This window comes from Megalobrama amblycephala, linkage group LG14, assembly GCF_018812025.1.
Source record: "Megalobrama amblycephala isolate DHTTF-2021 linkage group LG14, ASM1881202v1, whole genome shotgun sequence".
In the NCBI taxonomy this organism is placed as follows: domain Eukaryota; kingdom Metazoa; phylum Chordata; class Actinopteri; order Cypriniformes; family Xenocyprididae; genus Megalobrama; species Megalobrama amblycephala.
In genome coordinates, this window is record NC_063057.1 from 12,891,568 (window position 1) to 12,913,187 (window position 21,620).

A 21,620-nucleotide genomic window follows, 5' to 3' on the forward strand; every position below is an offset into this window, starting at 1 on the left:
ACAAATATTGTGATATTGCTAGAGGGCGCTGCTGAGCCATATTTTGCTACTGCATTATGTTTGCTTACTGTCCTGAGAGCATGACCAAAGTTTAGGAACACAACACAAACAAAAAACAAACAATGGACAACGGGAGAAGAACAACCAGACATTCAGGATATGATGCCATGTCTAGTGGATTTCAAGGAAATACAAACCAGAGATTCTTCATTAGAAAAGCCATTGCAGCACCTGCTCCAATGCATTAAACCGAGTCAATAGCAGCACAGGAAGTTGTACCTAATAGAAAGAGCTTGTTTAGATAATACAGAGAGAAAGACTGAATGTTCTTGAAGTTTATGGATGTCTTGTTAAATATTTGTACTTTGCACTTAAATACGTTCATATGTTAATATTATTAGCTATTCTGTCATATGTTTAAATTACTATTACATTATTATTATTATTTTGTTTAACTTTTAATTATTACTGGACAACACATGCATAGCCTACATTATTTGTGTCTGGAAAAGCTTTATTCACAGAAATGTTGGCTACAGTAATTCGTCGTGCCAATAAAGCACATGAAATAGAAGAATAATTGAAAGAGAAAGTGATGAAAGGAAAGTACTGACCAAACCTAACAAAATACAGTTAAGTGGTCTCCATTACGCCATTATTCCATTAGAGAGAGAGAGAGAGAGAGAGACCTGCTATCATAACTCCGCCTCCGGCTTCATCCAGGCTGCATTCTTTACTCCTGTAGTCTTTACTCTGGAGAAAAGGGAAAAGAAGGGGAGGAGAAACACGCGCCGGTAGTGGGATGGACGGGAAAGCATGGAGTCCGCTCGCGCATATTTGAGCTGACAGAGGCGAGACAAGCGCATCCCGACACGAGAGCTCTGAACACTTCACCGATGAATGAATGACGGGTCGCTCTCCTTAGACGGCCCCCCAAAACCTCTGACCCCATTCATCAGCTTAAATAACGACTGAACACTGAGTTCGGGATATTTGCGACTTTCTACAGCATCTCAGCGGCGATCTTAAGATTTACCGAGCATCTGGACGCGTCGCTGAGGAAGCCATGGACACGGAATCGTCCCAGTTAGGGAGTAACGGAGCGAATGAAAGTGAGCTTCTACCGGTAGACTATCCGGGAGGAGAGATGCCAGCTTCTCTCGGTGAACGGAGAGGGTCCAGCGTGAAGAAACATCACCACAAACACAACCTGAAGCACCGCTACGAGCTGTTCGAGACCCTCGGGAGAGGTACATATGGAAAAGTGAAAAAAGCCATAGAGAGGCACACTGGACGAGTGGTGAGTTGACAACCATATAAAACATATTCTCAAATATTGCTCTTATGTAGCTCAAGAAACACAATGCCGTTCTCAAATAGGTATCAACTATGTTTCAGATGTTTCTCTTGAAATTCTTTGAGATAAACAGACATTACAACAAGAATAAACTAGCACAAGTTGCACGAAACAGGTCATTTGGTCTTGGTGTCTTGGCAAATCTGAGACCTTTGATTATTGTGGTCCTTTTTCCCATCATGGAGAAGCAAGAGACAAGAGAAGGTCACCATTTAATCTCATTGTTGTAGAACAGAGATATTTAAAATATCTAATTTTTTCTTTCTTATGTGAGAAATTGTATGGGTTTCACTCAATATCAATTGACTTAATTAAAGGTTCCTTTGAAACATTGGTGAAAGTAAATTCGCCTCTAATGGCCATCCTTACACGCACAATTTCACATGTCAAGTGCTGTCTTCCATCCCTCAGTAACAGGGGTCAGATCATTTAGGTCATCTAGGGTTGAGCAGGTCAAAGGTTTCAAAGCACGAGAGGTATGTTTATGTCGCAATTAACCTAAGCTCCTTTACATATGTATCACTCTGGACTTTCCACCATCGCTAAGAAATGCATAACATCTGTAGAGTACGATAAGTGGGGAAAAATTAGGATAAACCACTTCTGCTTTGGAACTAGGTCAGCGCATTAATCCTGAGACAGATCTGCATCTTGAGTAGGGCAGACATGGACCTAGTGGGTCAGATCTGTGGGAGAGAAATGTGGCCTGATGTCAACAGCTGCTTGAGCAGAGGATGTTCTCAGAGTCACGTCCGGGACATGGTAACCTAATAAAGCAACCACTTAAGAGCGTTTCCGCAGAATTAACACCATCTGACTAGACGGACACATTAGATGGTGTGGTTCTGTGGAGACCAACACAGCGGGTTGTGTTTTCAGCGTCGGTGGCCAATGCTAAATCTGAAGGGTGCAGATAAACTCAAGTGTTTGTGTGGTGATGATTTTGGCAGCAAATAATGTTCCAGCATATGCATTTAAAAGCTTTCCCTGCCAACACATGAGTGAGCTTCAGTCAGTTGCTTTGTTAAATTTGTTGTTTAAATGAGAAACAACAAATGTGACAACAGGTTTTCTTTTTTGCTCATTCATTGTGTTCAATTCTCTATGACGCATTGTTCCGCACGAGTGCTCCGGTGAGTAAAGGTGCTCCCTTTCCCCCTTAAACGGCGGACAGGTAAAACAACACAGCTGTTGTGTGAGGCTTAGACAATGGGCTGGTCTATGTCTGTGAGACAATGAGAAGGCTTCAGTTGTAGCCAGGGGTTAGAGAAGAGCAAAGACTACAGCCAGCTGGCATAGGCATCAAACACAGGTTGGCTTAATGATCTGTAGCCACAGGCAGGGAAACAATACCACTCAACCGTGTGCGCTTCCTTCAGCACGGTCAAACAATCACCTGCACACCCATCTGCTGCGATGCAGTTTTAATGAGTTTATGCTTTCACTGTAATTGGTATTAAGTTTGAGAGGATAAGACATTATATCACTTTAAGGTCCTAAAGTGGCTCTTAACACACATCGGGTACACACGCATACACTCTTTCTTGCACTATCTTACAGTCTTTTTAAAACCATTCACCATTGTAGTGACAAACACCAGACTGAAACCAGACAGATCCAAGTGTTTTAGTCACTGATAAGGCTGTAACATGCAATGCATGCATTGAAGATATAACTAGACAAGAAAACAATACATTGCATGCACACCCTGCTCAGGCGTTTTCATTTTGTCCGTAAAAGGCTTGGGGTGGCAGTATATATCGGTGCCGTGAACAACACTGGGTGGACAGGAAGTCAGCTCTGTCAGCACCATTTCCCCTTCTTGCGTGTTTTATGAGTCAGTGGAGGAACATACTGCAAACTTCCTGCAACTTTAATCCCTCCTCATGACCAGTCAGACTTAGCAAGGCAGAACTCTTCTTAGCATCCTCAAGCACATATATAAAGGATAAGACTTTAGATATTTAGTAAATACAATTACTTTACTAGCTAATGCTACTCATTTTTTTGATAACAAAAAGAGGTTCTTTGAAAGCAGGCCTTTGAGCGCTGACACATCTCTGTGATAGAGCCTGTTTGGGAGCTTCTAAATGGGACATTTAAAAATAACTCCTGTGGTGCGCCTTCTCCCGAAAAAGCCATTCACCTTCACAGAAACCCATTTTTGCTCAAGGTTAGAGCTGCTAACATCGGATCTAGACCGTAATCCTTTAGATTACCAAGAAAAAACATCTCTCTTTAGAACTAGGAGTATGCCAATATTTTCTAAGGAATAAAAAATATTTATATGATTTACAGTATGTATCTTTTCTTAGTGTTCAAAAGTTTTCCCGAAATAAATTAATACTTTAATTTAGCAAGGATTATCAAAAGTCACAGTGAAGACATAATTATAATGTTATAAAAGATTACTATTGACCTTTCTATTCAAAGAATTCGGAAAAAATTTAAGCGTCCACAGAAAAAAAATATTAAGCAGTACAACCCTTTTTGTTAATAAATAAGAAATGTTTATTGAGCATCAAATAAGCATACTAGAATGATTTCTGAAGGATCATGAGGCATTGAAGACTGAACATTCTGCTTTGCTATCCAAGGAATATTTTACATTTTATAAAACAGCCATTTTAAATTATAATAATATTTCACACCGTTACTGTTTCACTGTATTTTTGACCAAATAAATGCAGCCTTGGTGAGCATAAGAGACTTCTTTCAAAAACCACATGACAAAACCAAAGACTATATACAGAAAGACGGTGCACTCCTATTACTATGAATGGGAGAAAGTGCAACGCGCAATATGGCGGAATATGTCCCGCCTCCTAAGTAAAAGGGCCAATCTCTGATTGGTAAAGTCATTGCATCACTGCAGCTGCGGTTAGAAGCTCTGGTTGCTACAGAAACAGTCAGTGTTCGGAGACGCGCACTTAGGACTGCGTATGCACATGTGCAATGCTTGGTCCAGCCTGAAAAATGCAATTTTTTTTGTCGTGATTTGAGCTTTTAGAAACAAAATTGAGACATTTGTTGTCATTGATTTCAAATATGAAACTTAATCGTAAGCTTGGCGAACAGTTTTGGAGAATTTGAGGTTTCCCCTTTCAAAGAGATAGGAGCTGCACTTGCATGCCTGAGAGGCGTTTCAAAGATGGCCGCCGAGTGAAATGACTTGTCTTAAAGGGACTTTTACAAAACTAACCCACCCCAAACTTTTGAACAGTATTGTGCAATCATAGTATTTTGAAGATACTATGTTGTCTAGTCCAGTTGTTTATTGTGAAAGATGTCCATGCTGAAACCCACTATAAACAATTGCTCTGCATGGTAAATAAAAAAAGACTACTACTACAACTAGACTGGTTTGTTCAGTTAACATGTGGGTCACCTGACCAACTACGACAGGAAATACTTTTCCTGTGATCTCCTTCACACCATAAATGGAAGTAGGCTCTTCTGTTTCTATGATCTATGACCCCCCCAGGCAAGATGTCACTGCAACACAAATATCTTTGACCCATGTCTTCATCAATACGGCTCAATCAAACTGAGAAACTGAGCTACTAAAGCAGGAATATTTCAATATTTTCTGGTTACTCCAATCCAAAGAAACATTAATATTACTTTGCAGTAAATGTCAGCATGCTACAAATAGGATTCAAATAGTTGATTTTAATAATGTGTTGGTTCTCAGGTGGCGATTAAATCCATTCGTAAGGAGAAGATTAAAGATGAACAAGACATGGTGCACATCCGCAGAGAGATCGAAATCATGTCTTCTCTCCGCCATCCACACATCATCTCTATATACGAAGGTAGGCATAGTCTTTTGTACTCTTAACACACTGAAAAAAGCAGGTTAAAATCTTACTGAGACAACACAACTCCACCTTATGTATTCAGAAAACAGTTTGGGATCAAAGTTGTCTTTATAGATCAAAGGTCTTTGACTCTCAGCGGGTGTAAACTCCACACCCTTTGCTGCAAAATGTGTTGTTTTTCTCAACTGCCAATCATCTCTATATCAGTTACCCTCATGTTTTATTTATGCGATCTGACCGCACCCTGTTAGCCCAAGGGTGTTGATCAAGCAACAACATTGTTGGGGGTATAAACTCTCTAAGATGCATTGAGGCCATTACAGTCCTGCAACAATCAGCATGTTTAAAATGTCCCACGCATGTAGCTGTGCCTCTCAGAACATAAATCAAAAACTCATCAAATCAGGCCCCAAGCGCAGCACGCCTTGATCGGGATACTCAAAACAAAGACTTGACAAAGCTGCTTTATCTCCACGCTGACAGAGGGAGACGCCACGGCTGTGGACTCATGCCACGCTCTCAGCCAGGGGTCATTATTACTGACCCTGGATCGGTCTGAGAGCCGGTGCCAAAACGGAGCACGCTCAGTCTCCTGTGTCTAATACGGATTAGCTGAGAGAGGTAATTACTCAGTGCTGGCCTGGGATTGAGTTCAATGTCTTGAACGTGAACTTAGCTTGTTATTCTAACAACCTCGGTTAGTTCTGACCTAGACAGTCAAAAGGTATCCAAACGCACATGTTGTTGTTGAAACTGGCACCAAGAGAGCTGAAGGAAACCCACCTGATCAGCAGGATTCTTCATTGTCTATTCGGTCCAATGACCATCACTGTGACGACCGGCCTCTGGGCACTAAACAATGAAGGGTCACTTTGGAGATGCTCTTGCTGTATGAGCAGAAGGTGGAAGAGGATCTAAATTGAGAAACAGCTTCACTCCCCTGCAAAATAAAAACAAAGATTTGCTGAGGTCCTATTTTTTCCATCAGGTTCTCCAGATAAACACTTCTCTGATTGGCTTAAATGATAGCTATTAATCTAAGAGCTGCTACTAAGAATACCGTGTTGTGCAAAACACGTACCTTTTCTTAGAACGGGACTGTTTAGCCACCATCCCAGCTCACGTACACCAAATCTGACTTCCTGTCTGCACTTAACACCTGTTAACAGTTGTGGTCTCGCTTGCAAAGACAGCTCCTAATCACCATGACCCTGACTAAAGCCAGACTCGCTGGCGATTTTGACTCCTACATACAGTACTGGCAACGGCCCAACAAAAGCTCAAGCCAAACAGTTAATCTCAATGACAGAGAGCTTTGGTTAGTGAGTCTGACTTAATGGAAATAAGCGATTTTCATTTCCATCCAGCGTCCCTTTAACATACATAATGCAATGATGTGGTATAATCTAATAAACTGCTCTTCTATGTCTATTCGCAGTTTTCGAGAATAAGGATAAGATTGTGATCGTGATGGAATATGCCAGTAAGGGCGAGCTGTACGATTACATCAGTGAGCGCCGAAGGCTCAGTGAAAGGGAGACGAGACACTTCTTCAGACAGATTGTCTCTGCTGTCCATTATTGCCACAAGGTGAGGACGGAGCCCTCAAACATAATATCCGTGTGGTGAGAAAAATGAACCACTAAGTTTACTGACCCTCATCTTGTTCAGAACCTGTATGACGTTCTTTCTTCCATAAAAGAAAAAAATAGTCATACAGGTTTGGAATGACATGAGGGTGAGTAAATTGTGATGTTTGGGTGAACTAACCCTTTAAATGTTTAGATACATTTATATTTTTTACACCCTTTCTACTCTAATAATCTTAGTGTGAGATAGCAAACTAAAGTACATATATGATTTTTCAAACTAGGTAAAATAAAGACAAAGGGTTTCTGTGTTATGTATGAAATTATAGCCTGAAATGATAAAACGGCTAGTTTTGGCCTTGGATGCTAATAGGATGCTAAATTGTAGCTTTTTTCTTGCTAAGACCAGAAAACTAGCTTAAGCTGGTTCATATAGCACAGTGTCTCATACCTGAAGCTTCTCAAACTAAACAACTGACATCTGTGCAGTGTTCACGTGCAATCAGATGATTCGCACATGAGCTCTCTATAGAGTAAATAAAATGATTTACTTTATGAAGAAGGACTTGACATGATATGAGAGGGATAAACTCAACTTCCAAGAATGTCTCGATACGAAAGGTTGTGGAGCCAGAGAGCAGCTGTGTTCTTCTGTCCTGGTGCCAAACCCATCCTCAACTCAACTTTTCCCACTTTCCAAACTTGATACTTCAAATTGACCTTTCACACTGATCCAGCCCATATTTCTTCATTGTTTTTTTCTTTTATTTCACATTTTAGTGCATATTTTTCTAGTTTTACTGAGATTAAAGGTAGGATTAATGCAGAAGATACTGTTCCTAGATCAGTACAAAGGGTCAGCCGGTACCCGGGGCCGTGTCAGCTGGAAAGTTAAGCGTCCTGGGGGAATTTTAGGGTGGGCTTGGCCTTTGTTCCTATACAGCTGGGTTGATGATGTCATCAACTCAGCTGGGGGATTCCAGCTCAGCCCTTCTGATCAGGGAAAGCCAAGAGGTTGTCACGGAAATGGGGGAGGAGATACACAGATCAGGCCATTTGACATTCAGGTTATGATGCCGGATGAAGGGAAATGTCACTTTTTCCTTCCCTTAAATCACTGTTTTTAAAAAATTAGGTTCATTAACCTGTTGTAGGTCATCAAATATGACAAAATTATGGGGCAGCAATGGCCATAATAGCAAAGTTCATCATTATTTCATTTGAGCATAAAAAAAGTGATGTTTCTGTAATGCCTGACAGAATTTATTTTGATGTTGTCTTACAGAACGGAGTAGTACACCGAGATCTCAAGCTGGAAAACATTCTCCTGGACGAAAACGGTAACATTAAGGTATGTTATAATTTTCCTCCAGTGATTTATTACTCACAATATTGGCCTGTTCTGACTTTGTCTTGTCTTCTAGATTGCAGATTTTGGTTTGTCCAACCTCTACCACAAGGACAAGCTTCTTCAAACGTTCTGCGGCAGCCCGCTGTATGCCTCCCCAGAGATTGTGAACGGACGACCATATAGAGGCCCAGAGGTACATTGTGAACTAATATTCTCCAGTTATGCAACCCTATATTGCCATTTAAGAGGTCTTCACCTTTAAAAAATGTGGGCTAGGAAACACAATCACATATTTCCTGTCTGAAAAGATAAGAGAGAATAAAACACAGATAACAAAGAGAAAGAGAAAGTGTTTCCACTTATATCTGAGGGAGGTGAAACTACCCCCACCCCTCATTCCAAATCCTCTCCAAACTTAGTCACTCCCCACAAAGGAATCATTCCACAGGCCAAGTAAGTCAGCGTACCCAACATCCTCTATAATCCAATGAGAAACAAAGGCTGCCAAAAAGAATGAGAACTAATGTCAAAGCTATTTTCAGGATATCAAGCATTCTTATACCCCTTTCACATTTTTTTCATATTTAATAGCCAAAAACTTAGCCTGTCTGGAACACAGGAATATATAAAAATTCCCATACTTTTTCCAGTTTTATTGTATGATGACACATGCACAACTCTAAAAGCCTCTGGACATTTAATCATACAGTGATCCCCTTGGTCCCTCAATCATCCTTACATAACTGCTTACCATGGGAAAGGCAGCATTCTTCTCACTGGTCAGAGATCAGTGGATCAGGGCCAACAATCACAGAGCTCCTCACATCTACTCAGGGTCAGATAGGTCTGGAGTTAGGGGAGTGGACGCTTCCTGCGCTGTAATCAGCCATTGTTTCCCTCGATACCTCCTGATTCCTGGCTTGCACCCATGGCTAATCAGCAGAGGTGCAGAAGGGATCAGACGAGGTCAGGCACGAGAAATGATTAAATAACAAGCAGGAATTATGATGGCAGTTACTCCACAGATATATGTGAGATTACCTATTGTTCTCATACATTTTAGGTGTACAATGACAGCTTGATTAAATGTTCATAAATATAGGTGGAGTAACTTTATGGCCCAGACAGGAAAACAAAATCACAGAACCTTTTAATCTATTGCTAAATGACGACGAGCCTTCGCTGGCATGTGTTCAACTATGTAAGAATTAACACTGGAAATTCTTTACATGAATGCAGATTTAACTGAAAATGTTCCATAAACCATTTTCCAAAACTTTATCTCCCAGTGGACCAATTTACCAGTGTGGTGGTGTTTTGACAGGTTGACAGTTGGGCGCTGGGCGTATTACTCTACACTCTTGTGTACGGAACAATGCCCTTCGACGGAGGAGACCACCAAAGACTCATTCGTCAGATCAGCAATGGAGAGTACAGGGAACCGCCACAGTCATCAGGTATTTATCTTCTCTACAGACATTTCAAAGTTGTCTTAACCCAAATCTCCCAACTCCTACTGAACCCAAAGTTTCCTGACTGTGTTCAAATCTCTCCATCTCATTCAGATGCTCGTGGTTTGATCCGCTGGATGTTGATGGTTAATCCAGAGCGCAGGGCTACAATTGAGGACATTGCAAATCACTGGTGGGTGAACTGGGGCTGGAAGACCAGTGTATGTGACTGCCAAACACAAAGGGAAAACAGCTCCCCCATGCTTGCCCGCTTCATTGACTGGCAGAACCGCACCGAGGTCCGTCCTGGCAAAGCCCAGCGCCCAGAGTCTGGTACCAATAATGTCACTAATACAGCCTTGACTCCAGCCCGACGTTTGAGAAAGTCCATGAAGGAGAACGATGTTGGAATGTGGGGTGTTGCGGAGGATAAGCCGGGCCTCAAGAGACCAAAGAGCATCCTGAAGACTCGGTCAACCAGTGGAGACCAACGATCTCAGAGTCTGTGTGAATTAGAGCTCAGGCGGTCCATTTGCTACCAAGACGTTGAGTCCGGCTCCAGTCCGGAGCGAGAGGACACTCTAGGTGGCTCGCCAGCCAAAATTGTGTCCATGTTACCTAAGAAAGGCATTCTGAAAAACAATCAGCAGCGCGAGTCTGGGTATTACTCCTCACCAGAGCGCAGCGAGTCCTCCGAACTGTTAGGGGGCGCTACTGTACAGCCACCTAACAGCTCACCGCCCAAACGGTCTGTCGGGAGGAAAGGAATACTGAAGCGTAATGGGAAATATTCCACACACAGTGCTGTAGGAGTCCATGGGGAGGTCCCGGCAGACTCAACCCTCTCACGGAGCCAAAGCAGACCCTCTAGCATTGTGTTCGAGGAGACGGGTCTCTCCAGCATGGGCTTGGACTGGCCGCCTGCCTCTCCGAAACCCAACATCCGGGGCTCGCTGTCTGCTGAAGACTTGCTGCAGATGGCTGGGTTTAGGGGCCTTCAGACCGTTGCACCCCTTCCCGGTGGAAAGGGTGCCCGCAGCCCTCCTGGCTCCCCTGGAGACAACGGCAGCTTCTCCTTGCTGGCCGATCTGGATGATGTTACCCAGGTGTACCAGAAAGCCCTGGACATCAGCAGCCAGCTGAGCTAGACTTGGACAAAAAGGCTGAATATATACGGAGAGACTGGAAGAGTGAATGATTCCCAGCTTGTCCTCGTCACAGTGCTGCTAGGTAAATGTTTACAGGTCGAGAAGCGGGACATTTCAAATCTCCATTCACCAACTCGCGTTGATGAGCATTTCTCATGATATACTCGTTTTAAACTCGACAGTTGAGGGGGAACAACAGAAGCACTTTAAAGCGGAGCTGTTCTCCGAGACGCAGCACGTATGAGAGCTGGGACCGTGTTATTTAAAAGTTATTTATCTGTCATTTGTGTTTTGGCCATTTGAAAATGCCAAGGCCATTTCACAGTCCTTGGGAGAGTGTTTTCATCGATACAGGTCAAATTATGAAAAGTGTTTGATAAAGGCCATTTGAACATCTGTATAATAAATTCTCATTGTAAAATACCAGCGATTTCAGTGGAGTACATGCACAACAGTCCATCATCAGTAATGCTAAGACTTAAAAGAAAGTAATGTTTTCAAGAATTTGGAGGGATTTGAGTTTAATATACAGAAATAATGGTAGCACTTTATTTTGCAGTCCTGTTTCCCATGTACATACTATGTACTTATTATAGTAATTACAATAACTGGGTAATAACTAGGTACTAATCCTGAACCTACCCTAAACCCATGTAGTTACCTTATATTAGTACTTTCTTAGGTAAGTACACGTAAGTGCACGTACTGTAAAATAAACTGCAACTGAAATAAGAACATTTTCTCTTTATTATTATCTTTTGTAAACTGTTTTGACAACACTCACAAAAAGTACCAAAAGGTATACGGTACTACCATGGAGTTAAGAGTTAATTTTGGCAGCCCTAAAATACTACATACAAGAATAAAAAATAACCAAATAAACTGAAAAAAACTAAAATGTGAAAATTGAAAACAAAATGGAAAATTGTATTTATCAAAGTTATAATAAACCCGCCTTGGAGTATAGTGTTAATTTCATTACTATGCCATATCAGAGTACCATGATATTATCATTTAATGCCATCACTGTACCATGGTACTTACTATTTTGTAAGAGAAGTTAGTGGATGTTATAGAGGGTACCAAAAACATACTGATCCCAGAGCTCATTTTTAACTCATTGTGACAGAGCCATGCAAACGTTGACATATCTCTGAGATCAGATAGAGAGCAACTAGTGGAACAAAAACACATGAAAGGTCAAAGGGCAAAGGTTATGTCAGTGTTATGATACCATACATTCTCTCTTACAAGCACACACACACAATGCTACTGCACACGGGCAATTATATGAGCTCCCTGAAGCATGAAAGTGTGGAAGGACAAACTTTGACCTATGGTGTAATTCTGGTCCAGAAATGACCTGAATTTCAACAACATATGCCATTTAAGACAGGAAAAGAGATGTCAGACTATTCTTTTCATGAGGTGGAGTGTTAAAAGACATTATGAAAACAAAGATTAAGAATGAAAAGGTTTCATTTAAAAAATGGGAATCAAAAGGTCGTGTTTCGAACTGTAAAATCTTCAGGAAGTAGTATATATTGTGCATGTGCAATTGTTTTACTGTTCAGCAAGCCGAGATAAACTGAAGATACTATGCCATTTTTCCAGTATTTTCTGTTTGTTTTTGGTAGTTTAATTTCTACAATTGCTCAAACGTGCTTAATTTCAAAATATTGGTTGCATGAGGCATTTCTACTATAGGTTAAGTGTGAACAACAGCTTTAAACTTTAAGTATGTGCTTAATATTAAAATCTTTGTTAAGATATACAAGGCATTTCTGTAAACCTAAGCATCAATGTGGCAGTTTTATATGAAGTACAGTGTAACCATTTAAATATATATATGAAATTAACTGGAAAAAGAATTTTATCCTATAGGATGTCTGTTATTATAGGCCATTGAGAAAACTTGACTGGATATACTACATATTTAAATTTTGCTATTTAATGCATCTTGTATTATATATTGTACATTGTCATGGCTTTTTGTTATTCTGTACTTTTTTTTTCAACTTTGACTTACGATTGTCTTGATTTGTGCCTTCATTGACATAAGATTGTGCTGATAATGTTAATTTTATTCTCAGTTTAAATAATTTGCAGCATTGTTTTTAAAGGTTTTAAATAGGCATCCATGGAAAAGAAGATTGTCTGTATGGTTTGTTATAAGCACAGTTAGGTGGTGTATTAAACCGCACTGTGCTGTTTGTGCTCAGTGCAAAACAGTCACTTCTTCTAATAAATGTCTCGATTTAAATACCGTGTGTGTGCTCTTCTCCACTCACTCCATTAAATGTAGAACACAAAATACTCATAAAAGTTTAGAGCCTCTCACACAACCGACCAGCTGTTCCAGGATCAGTGTCATAAAAAATAAAAAAAATGCATAGCATTAGTTATTTACACCTAAAGAATTTTTAAACGCATGTATCTGAAGGATTTAGCTGTTTTGGAAAAAGTCACATGAGAAGTAAATGCATTACTGTGCTTGTGTTGCACTGTGATCATGCGGGCTGAGGAACAAACAACAAGAAACGTATGTGGCCTGACACAACAAGGTCAACATACCACAGTCTCAACAATGAGCACACAGCCATTAAGTCCAATATATATATATATATATATATATATATATATATATATATATATATATATATATATATATATATATATATATATATATATATATATATATATATATATATATATTTTATTATTATTTTTTTTTTTGCTGGTCTTAATGGCTGTGTGGGTCACTTGTACTCACATACATGTGTTTAAAAATTATTTTGCTGTGAATAACTAGTTCTATACATTACAATAGACATTATTAAATCCAGTTACGCACACACTTTTTATATAAATATGAACATTACCACTCAAATTTTTGTGGGTAAAATGTTTTAATGTTTTTTTAAATAAGTAAAATAAATTAATAAATTAGGATAAATTATCCTAATTTATTAAATAAATTAAATAATAAATTATCCTCACTAATGATCCATTTTTTTAAATAAAAAATGCAGTAAAATATTGCAGCAATAGTAAAATATTACATTAGTTTTCTATTTGAATTTATTTTCATCAAAGCTGAATTTTTAGTATCATATAATGATTCTAATATGCTGATTTGGTGCTCAAGAAATGTTTTTATTATTATACTCAGTGTTGAAAACAGTTGGGCTGTTTAATATTTTAAGGATTTTTTCAGGAATAATTAAAGTTCAACAGAACAGAGACATTTTCTGTAACAATATAAAAGTATTTTGCTTACACTTTATTTAATGGTGACAGTTGCATTGTACTTTAAGTACTGAGTAATTAACTACATGTACTTAGTATAGAGTTATGCTTAGGGTTGGGTTTAGGGTTAGTTACTTGTAATTATGCATAATTTACTGTTATTAATATTGTGAGTACATGTATTAACATGTAACTATGCCACCTTAATAAAGTGTTACCAGTATTTCTTGTCACTTTTGATCTGTAATGCTGGGTGAACTCAAAAACGAGAGAGAGAGCTGGATCCATATGCAGTTTTATTAACAGAATAAACATACCATGAAGGACAAGACTCTACTAAGAACATGTGAAAACACTAGACTAGAATAAGAATACACACATTGTTTGATGGAACTGCTGTAAATTTTTAAACTGGAAAAGTCACTCACTTCCTAAACAACCTTAAAAGGTTTAGCTGGATTTAGTGTGGAAAAGCAAGCACAAGATTGTATTTGCATGGGCCAGGCTTTGCAGGGGAAAAAAAAAATTGCCTTCATATGGCAGGAAAAATAATCAACAACAGAGAACAGTTGGTGTGTATGTGTGATTGTTTTAGTGGACACTCGCCCTGACACATGGTGCGAAACTCATCATTTACATCCTAATGCCTCCCGTCTGTGACTAAGTAAGTGTGTGTGTGTGTGTGTGTGTGTGTGTGTGTGTGTGTGTGTGTGTGTGTGTTTATGTTTGCGGGTTTGCGCAAGAATCTGTGAAAAATCTTCTGTGTCGGCACCTCCTCTACATACAAACACACATCCCATAAATCTCAACTAATTTTAGCTCAGCGTCTGCCCACAGTTTGCATCAATGCATGAGCTGCTCTGGAACTCTAGGCTACTTGTCTCTTAGGAATGTCTGGCCTTTGCGCAGCAACCACTACAAAGAGAAAAAGAGTAAGGGATGAAGGGATGGGGGGGGGAGTGAACAGACAAAAAAGGTGAGAGTGCTTCCAGTAGGACAGCTGATGTCAAAGCCTTGTTTGGAATCCTGACCGCATGGAAACCACGGCTACTGACTGCACAGAATTGCAAAACAAAGTCCAAGAACAGCAGAGATTCACTCCTTGACTTTTCTTTTTCTTGCCTTTTTGTGAAACCGTGTTGATGTTTAGGTTTGTGTGTGGTCCAACCAAACAGAACGTCTAAATCCAAATAGGACGTAACGGGATAGCTCTCTCTTTCCTGAAGAAAAAAAAAAAGAAGCCTTTTCTCTCATTCCAGAGAGTGCTCAACCCATCTGGTCTTGATTGAAAACAACCCCCCTTTGTTCTCAAGGAGCTGCCTTGAATCACTGCAACAAGATCAAAGATAGATGTCCATTATTGCTGATTAAGGATCAGCTTACTATTCTAATACAAACCTGAACCATAGACAAGATGAATGTGGTGAAACTGTTCTCAGATCAGCCCAGACGCCTGACATTTACCAACACCTAGCCGTTTATCTGAAACTTCATGAGCCGTGTCCTCTTAGGTGAGATGAATGATGGGGGGGACGTCATAAGAGCTTCCATCCTCTCTCTTATCCCATAATCCCCTCTCCCTCTGTACGCTTTCACACCAATATCAAAGCCCTCCAAATATTTTTCCTCAAGTTCCTGTCATTCTTTCCTCCTCCTGGAAGACCGTTAGCATTCTGTAGATGTTTTCACTGGTGAAAGGAAAGAAAAGCTCATGAAAGTTCACCTGATCTTAAATATGTGAAATAGATTGATGGATGATGGCAACATGCCCACACATTCAGTCTGAGAGTTGAGGAAGTATTGTCTGTATGTTTCATCCCATATCTGGATAGCAGGTCAACATTTTCTTAAAGTGGTAAATTATGTTTGTTTTTGTTTTTTTGTGCAAACAAAGCACTCGCGTCACTTCATAAAATTGAGGTAAAACCACTGGCGTCACATGGATTACTTTAATGATGGCTTTACTATCTTTCTGGACCTTGAACGTGGTAGTTGTGTTGCTCCCAGTGGAAGGACAGAAAGCTCTCAGATTTCATCAAAAACATCTGAGATTTGAACATCTGAACATCTCCATTTGTGTTCCAAAGATGAACAAAGGTCTTGGAATGATGGGTTTGGAATGACACAATGGTGAGTAATTAATGACAGAATTTTCATTTTTAGATGAACTGTGTTCTTTTAGAAATTGCTCAAGACTGAACCAAAGCCATTGTTTGGATATAATTGGTGAAATACTCCACATACAGTACATTCCATTTGATGAAGACGTCTTATATTAAACAGATGACAGCTTGGTGAGTAAAACATCACACTGGCTGAAGAAGACCCAGTAGAGCTGAAGTAAGTAGACCTAATATACACAGACATATAAAGCCTGGAGTGAAATGAGCTGGCCCGGTGTGTGGGAATGCTAATCAGCAAAAATATTTGTGCTAACATGCAAGATGTCTAATTTATCTCTGAGCTGTGTGGAATATATTTTAGAACCACCTCAAATTATAGATTGTAGACCCTGCCGCAATCTTGAGCACAGGCATTTCACAAGTTTACCGAGGCTAAATCTAATCCAAATCTCTGTAGCCTAATCGAGGGTTAGTAGTTAATCTACTAGTTAAAGCACATTAAAAAGTGATTTTAGATAAAACCCATCTAATCAAATCTTGTTGAATTTGTCACTGACTGTAATCATGTTAGACCGATTGAGCTAGACCTCTTTTCTCCCTAACATCTGAGGAACTTGGACTGAATTTTAGACTGAATATTTTCACTCAATGGCATTAGGTGATAACAATTTCCTCCGGTTTAACCATAGATTTCAAAAAGAATAGAACAGTGGTATGCAAGAATAGACATTCATTCATGTCTACACTCCTAATAAAGGTGCATACCGACTCTGAGCAATGTAAGGAAGAATGTAACAGAAAGTACATTGTCCTTATGCTCCTGGTCACCAGCATAACTCTCTCATTTTCTGGAGGAAGACTAATACTGCCAAAACAAGCAACCATGAAAGGAAAAACTCACTCAATGTCTCTGCCCAAACTCTTTCATACTACACCCTTCTTTTCCCTTTTTTGTTTTCTTCAGCGGTCTTGGATTCGCAAACATTTCATTGGTGTGTTCCGATCCATGCCATGCCTAATGGATATTACAGCTCCGTATCGGTCAAAGACAACAGCAGGCCGACATTCTTGGTGCTTGACATAAAAGATGCAAACAATCATATAGTGCACAGAGTCCACATATGGATACTGAACCCTAACAGGAGCAAAAGCCTCAGAATTCCAAACAGGTCTGAGGACACATAGAGGGGGGCGAAATTCCAAGACGTTTAAAGATAGCTCAGGATGTATGGGAGTTGACTTAAGATTCCCAAGCCAATATATTGCCCTGCGGCGATCAGAGAGAACGCACATTCCAGACATTCCTCTGTGACCAATCAGTAGGTCAGTCTAACGGCCTAGTGCCTGAACTCAGTGAGATGCATCAGGGGATGAAGAGCATGACTCTTAAAGAATCTGCACTAGTCTGCAGAAACTTAATCTTCTCTACAGATTCTAATCAAAGACACTTTGCTTCTGCATGACTGACAACATCAGGCAATGTTAGCCACAAAAATTGGTGTATCTACTATGTGGTGGGTTTTCTTAAATAGAAATCAATTATTTTATTGTGGAAGGTTTGACTTTTTGATAAATTGATCAAAAAAAGTATACATTCTTACAGCATTTATTACCCTTTGTTAATGTTAGTTCATGAAAATGTTCATGTTCATCCTGTTTCTTCACATTGCAACCAATGTTAACAGATACAACTTTTGATCTTAAAAATGTATATTAGTAAATGTTGAGATTAACATTAACTAAGATTAATAACTGAGGTAGACGTATTGTGCATTGTTAGTTCATGTTAACTAATGTAGCTAACTAATGTTAACAAAAGAAAACTTATTGTAAAGTGTACCGAGACATCTTTAAAAAACTTTGGAATGGTATATATCAACTATTTTTGTCTAATTTCAGTTAAAATATTAAGAACACTTATAAGAGAACTTAATTTTAATACCAATGTACTTTGTACTGGCAATTTTATTAATGGATACAGCATTAAAAAAATAAATTTGACTGCTTTAATGCAGATTTAATCTGATATTTTAAAGTTTTGACACAGTACCCCAGGTATTAACATCTTTATGTAATTTTATACACATTATGCTAGCATTAAAACTAACTTAAACAGTTTCAAACAGCAGTATGCTACATTGTTGTCACATGATTTCATTATGCTTAGCAATCTTATTGTTACCCGTTTACATCTTTAAAACAAAATAGTCATGTTTCTGTTTTTGATTCAATTTGTGTAAAAATTTTACATTTAGCATTAGTCAGAAACACTTACAGTACATGAAGGTCTGATGTCACCTGAGTAGTTCTCCTTTAATATATGAAACTAGAAAGTATTCAAACAGTATCAAAACAACTAAGAGTGAGCCACAATGTTAATCAAAGATAAAAGGCCATCAGGTGATTTGAATTAAGCAACTGATTACTGCTTCAAACATCATCAATCAGATTCCAACTTTTCTACTTGATTCCACCAATCAGGAAGGATATGAGTGCAACCATGAGAACCTGACTGATTATGTTATGCTGGCATGAAATGGAAAACAAATAATCCCTGATGTTTTCATGTCTGCACATTCATCTCCGGTTTCTTTATCGGTATTACTTTATCACTTTATCTCCTGACCATCAGACCTGCATAACCGCAATTCCACTAACAGGGCGAAAGTCAAAACATTGGAATGTGGTTGTTCTACATGTGCTATTTTTATTCGGCTGTTATGCTAACACTTCCCCAGTCTGTGCCCACTGACTTGGCCATTAAAGGAAAAGCCAAATAGCAGTTTTGCACACAAACTCACAGGCAGGTCAAAGTCCATCAATGCCTGCCAACTCTGCCCAAACATCACGCAGAATTTGGCCAAATGGGCGCATACCATTTCATGTTAGCATAAATACTGTAAGAGTTTAAAGGGAAATCATTAGTTTTTTTCACTACCAAAGCACTCTTTTTTTGAGGAGGGTATTGATATAACAAATGCAGCACTGTGTTGATATAGAGTCAGAATGAACACTTGCATAATTTGTTATTTCACGGCATGAATGAGATTTCAGGGCTACAACAAACTGAATATTTTGCTAAAGAAAACAGCAAAGAATGTGTGCTGAATGTTGATAAACAAGACAATATTAGTGTTAGAATTTATTTAAATTCTAATATTGGTGTTTGCTAAGGCTAACATCACTATTATTATTAATCAAATTTATAGTTACGGAACTGATACCTCAAATTGTGTGGCTTGTTACTTTTCTGATAACACTTTACAATATGTTCCCTTAAGTTAATCATTAACATTAACCAACAATGAGCAATTTCTTACAGTATTTATTAATTTTAACGTTGGTTCATTGTTTATTCTTGTTAGCTTTGGACCATTAAATAATATGAGATGCAACTTCAGATTTTAATAATGTATTAAATGTTGAAATTAAAGGGTTAGTTCACCCAAAAATCAAAAATAATGTCATTTATTACTCACCCTCATGTCGTTCTACACCCATAAGGCCTTCATTCATCTTTGGAACACAAATTAAGATATTTTTGATTAAATCCGATGGCTCAGTGAGGCCTGCATTCAAAGCAATGACATTTCCTCTCTCAAGATCCATAAAGGTACTAAAAACATATTTAAAACAGTTCATGCAAGTTCAGTAGTTCTACCTTAATATTATAAAGCGACGAGAATACATTTGTGTGCCAATAAAACAAAATAACGACTTTTCAACAATAGTGATGGGCCGATTTCAAAACACTGCTTCGGAGCTTTACGAATCAAATCAAAAATGTCTTAATTTGTGTTCCGAAGATGAATGAAGGCTTTACGGGTGTGGAACAACATGAGGGTGAATTTTTGGGTGAACTAACCCTTTAAGTCAATAGTCCACCCAAAAATGCCTTTCAAACTGGCATGAACACAAAGGATTTTGAGCTGTTTTTAACTCTATAAAATGAAAGTCAACTTTCATTGTATGGACATAAAAAAAAAAAAAAATAATAATAAAACCACAGAAACATTTCTCAGAATATCTAGTGTTCCACATTAGAAAAAAAAAGATGCAAACAGGTTTGTAAGGACATGAGGGTGAGTAAATGATGACAGAATTAGCATCTCTGTGTGTACTGTCCCTTTAAGGAAGACTGTATTTATTGAGTTACAGTGTCTCCATATGGCTAATGGGGCACGGAAAATCTACTGTCAGTGACAAACTGTTGAAAGTTTCTGTCAGATCTGAGATTAGAGTTATGTGCATCAGTCTGGATTAACATTTGGACAAGCATCATGCTGTATGTTCACATGTTAAGAGTCCATTTACATTTTTTCACTGCTGATAAAGATGGTATTGCTTTGTAAGGCAACACATGCCATTCAAGACAGCAAGCAGTTTACCCAATGATGTCATGTGATTTGTCATGTGAAGACAGACATAGTTGGGTCATGCTGAGAGGTTTATTTGTGGGGGGGGGGGGATACCAACAAATCTAAACTGTGTTTTCTCTGAAAAGAAATGTCGTCAACTTTAAAAGAGGCCTGCAAATTAAATTACCTCACAGTAAACAAGAAAGGTTACAGAGGAATATGTTGGCATTAAGAAACTATGTGAAGTATTAGTGCACAAACATAATCAAACATTAAAACGCTGGATTCATCATTATAGTAATGGCACATCAGAATTGTTTCAGGAAAGTTTGTACAATTAGGTCATCAAATATACACAGGTGCCCTCTATTGGCAGCTTGATGTTTATGCAGGATAGTCAAGGGACATTTGATGAAACGCAGAACCCACGAGGTCCCATTTCTAACTAAATAAATGATTATGAAAACAGAAGTTTTAAGAGAAGGGTGCAGTGAGGGGAGTGTTTGTTTTTGTTAGTAATGAGCTGAAATGTTTTTGAACCTAGAGCAGTTTGCCACCTGGTCTTGAGTAATAAAGAATGATTGTGTTGGGTGGAGAGAGAGAGAGAAGGTGAAAGGGACGAGTATGTATGTGTACAGCATGCCTGCATTTGAACATTTGCATGCAAACAGCCAAGAAAAATTCCTGTTCCACATGCATTTCCTTCATGTTAATATAAACAAACCCCTTGTGGTTGTTGGACATGTTTTGGCCAGTTTCTGAGAAACGTGAATTTGGACTTTGACTGTTTGTTGGTATGTTTAAAGAGTTAGTTCACCTAAAATCATCATTTACTTACACCCCTTATGCCAATCCAAACCTTTTTTATGTCTTTATTTCATGGCAGTATTATGTATATACTATCAAAGAATAGGTTTTATTTTTAGGTGAACTATACCTTTAATAGTTGGCACGAAGTGCAGGCCATTCACTCAGTATGCATGTAACTGCTAATTTTAGTATCAAGTGAAATATTTGGCCTATCTTATCATTCCATCCTCAATAACGTTGCATCACACTCAAAACAACTGCAACTAATACCACACGGTATTGCTGTAATCACTTCCAGGTATGCAAACACACGCATGCATTCTTGCAATCATGAAAAGCTCTGCCAAAGAAACACACTTAAAC

The 21,620-nt window shown here is 38.8% G+C and overlaps 1 protein-coding gene across 1 annotated transcript; it reads left to right on the forward strand.

Moving 5' to 3' along the window:
- The first annotated feature begins 88 nt into the window (after window positions 1-88).
- Window positions 89-12,980, forward strand: nuak1a (NUAK family, SNF1-like kinase, 1a). The gene is made up of 7 exons (XM_048155967.1): window positions 89-1,300; window positions 5,052-5,172; window positions 6,617-6,768; window positions 8,053-8,118; window positions 8,192-8,311; window positions 9,443-9,575; window positions 9,684-12,980. The coding sequence occupies exons 1-7, from the start codon at window positions 1,067-1,069 to the stop codon at window positions 10,715-10,717; spliced, it is 1,860 nt and encodes a 619-aa protein (XP_048011924.1). The 5' UTR covers window positions 89-1,066; the 3' UTR covers window positions 10,718-12,980.
- Window positions 12,981-21,620: the final 8,640 nt, after the last annotated feature.

Bases quoted from the DNA above. Each gene is read 5' to 3' on its own strand.
- nuak1a (XM_048155967.1), top strand. From the start codon at position 1,067: ATGGACACGGAATCGTCCCAGTTAGGGAGTAACGGAGCGAATGAAAGT. The intron at 6,769-8,052 runs GTGAGGACGGAG...GTTGTCTTACAG, and splicing joins CTGTCCATTATTGCCACAAG to AACGGAGTAGTACACCGAGA. The intron at 8,119-8,191 runs GTATGTTATAAT...CTTGTCTTCTAG, and splicing joins ACGAAAACGGTAACATTAAG to ATTGCAGATTTTGGTTTGTC.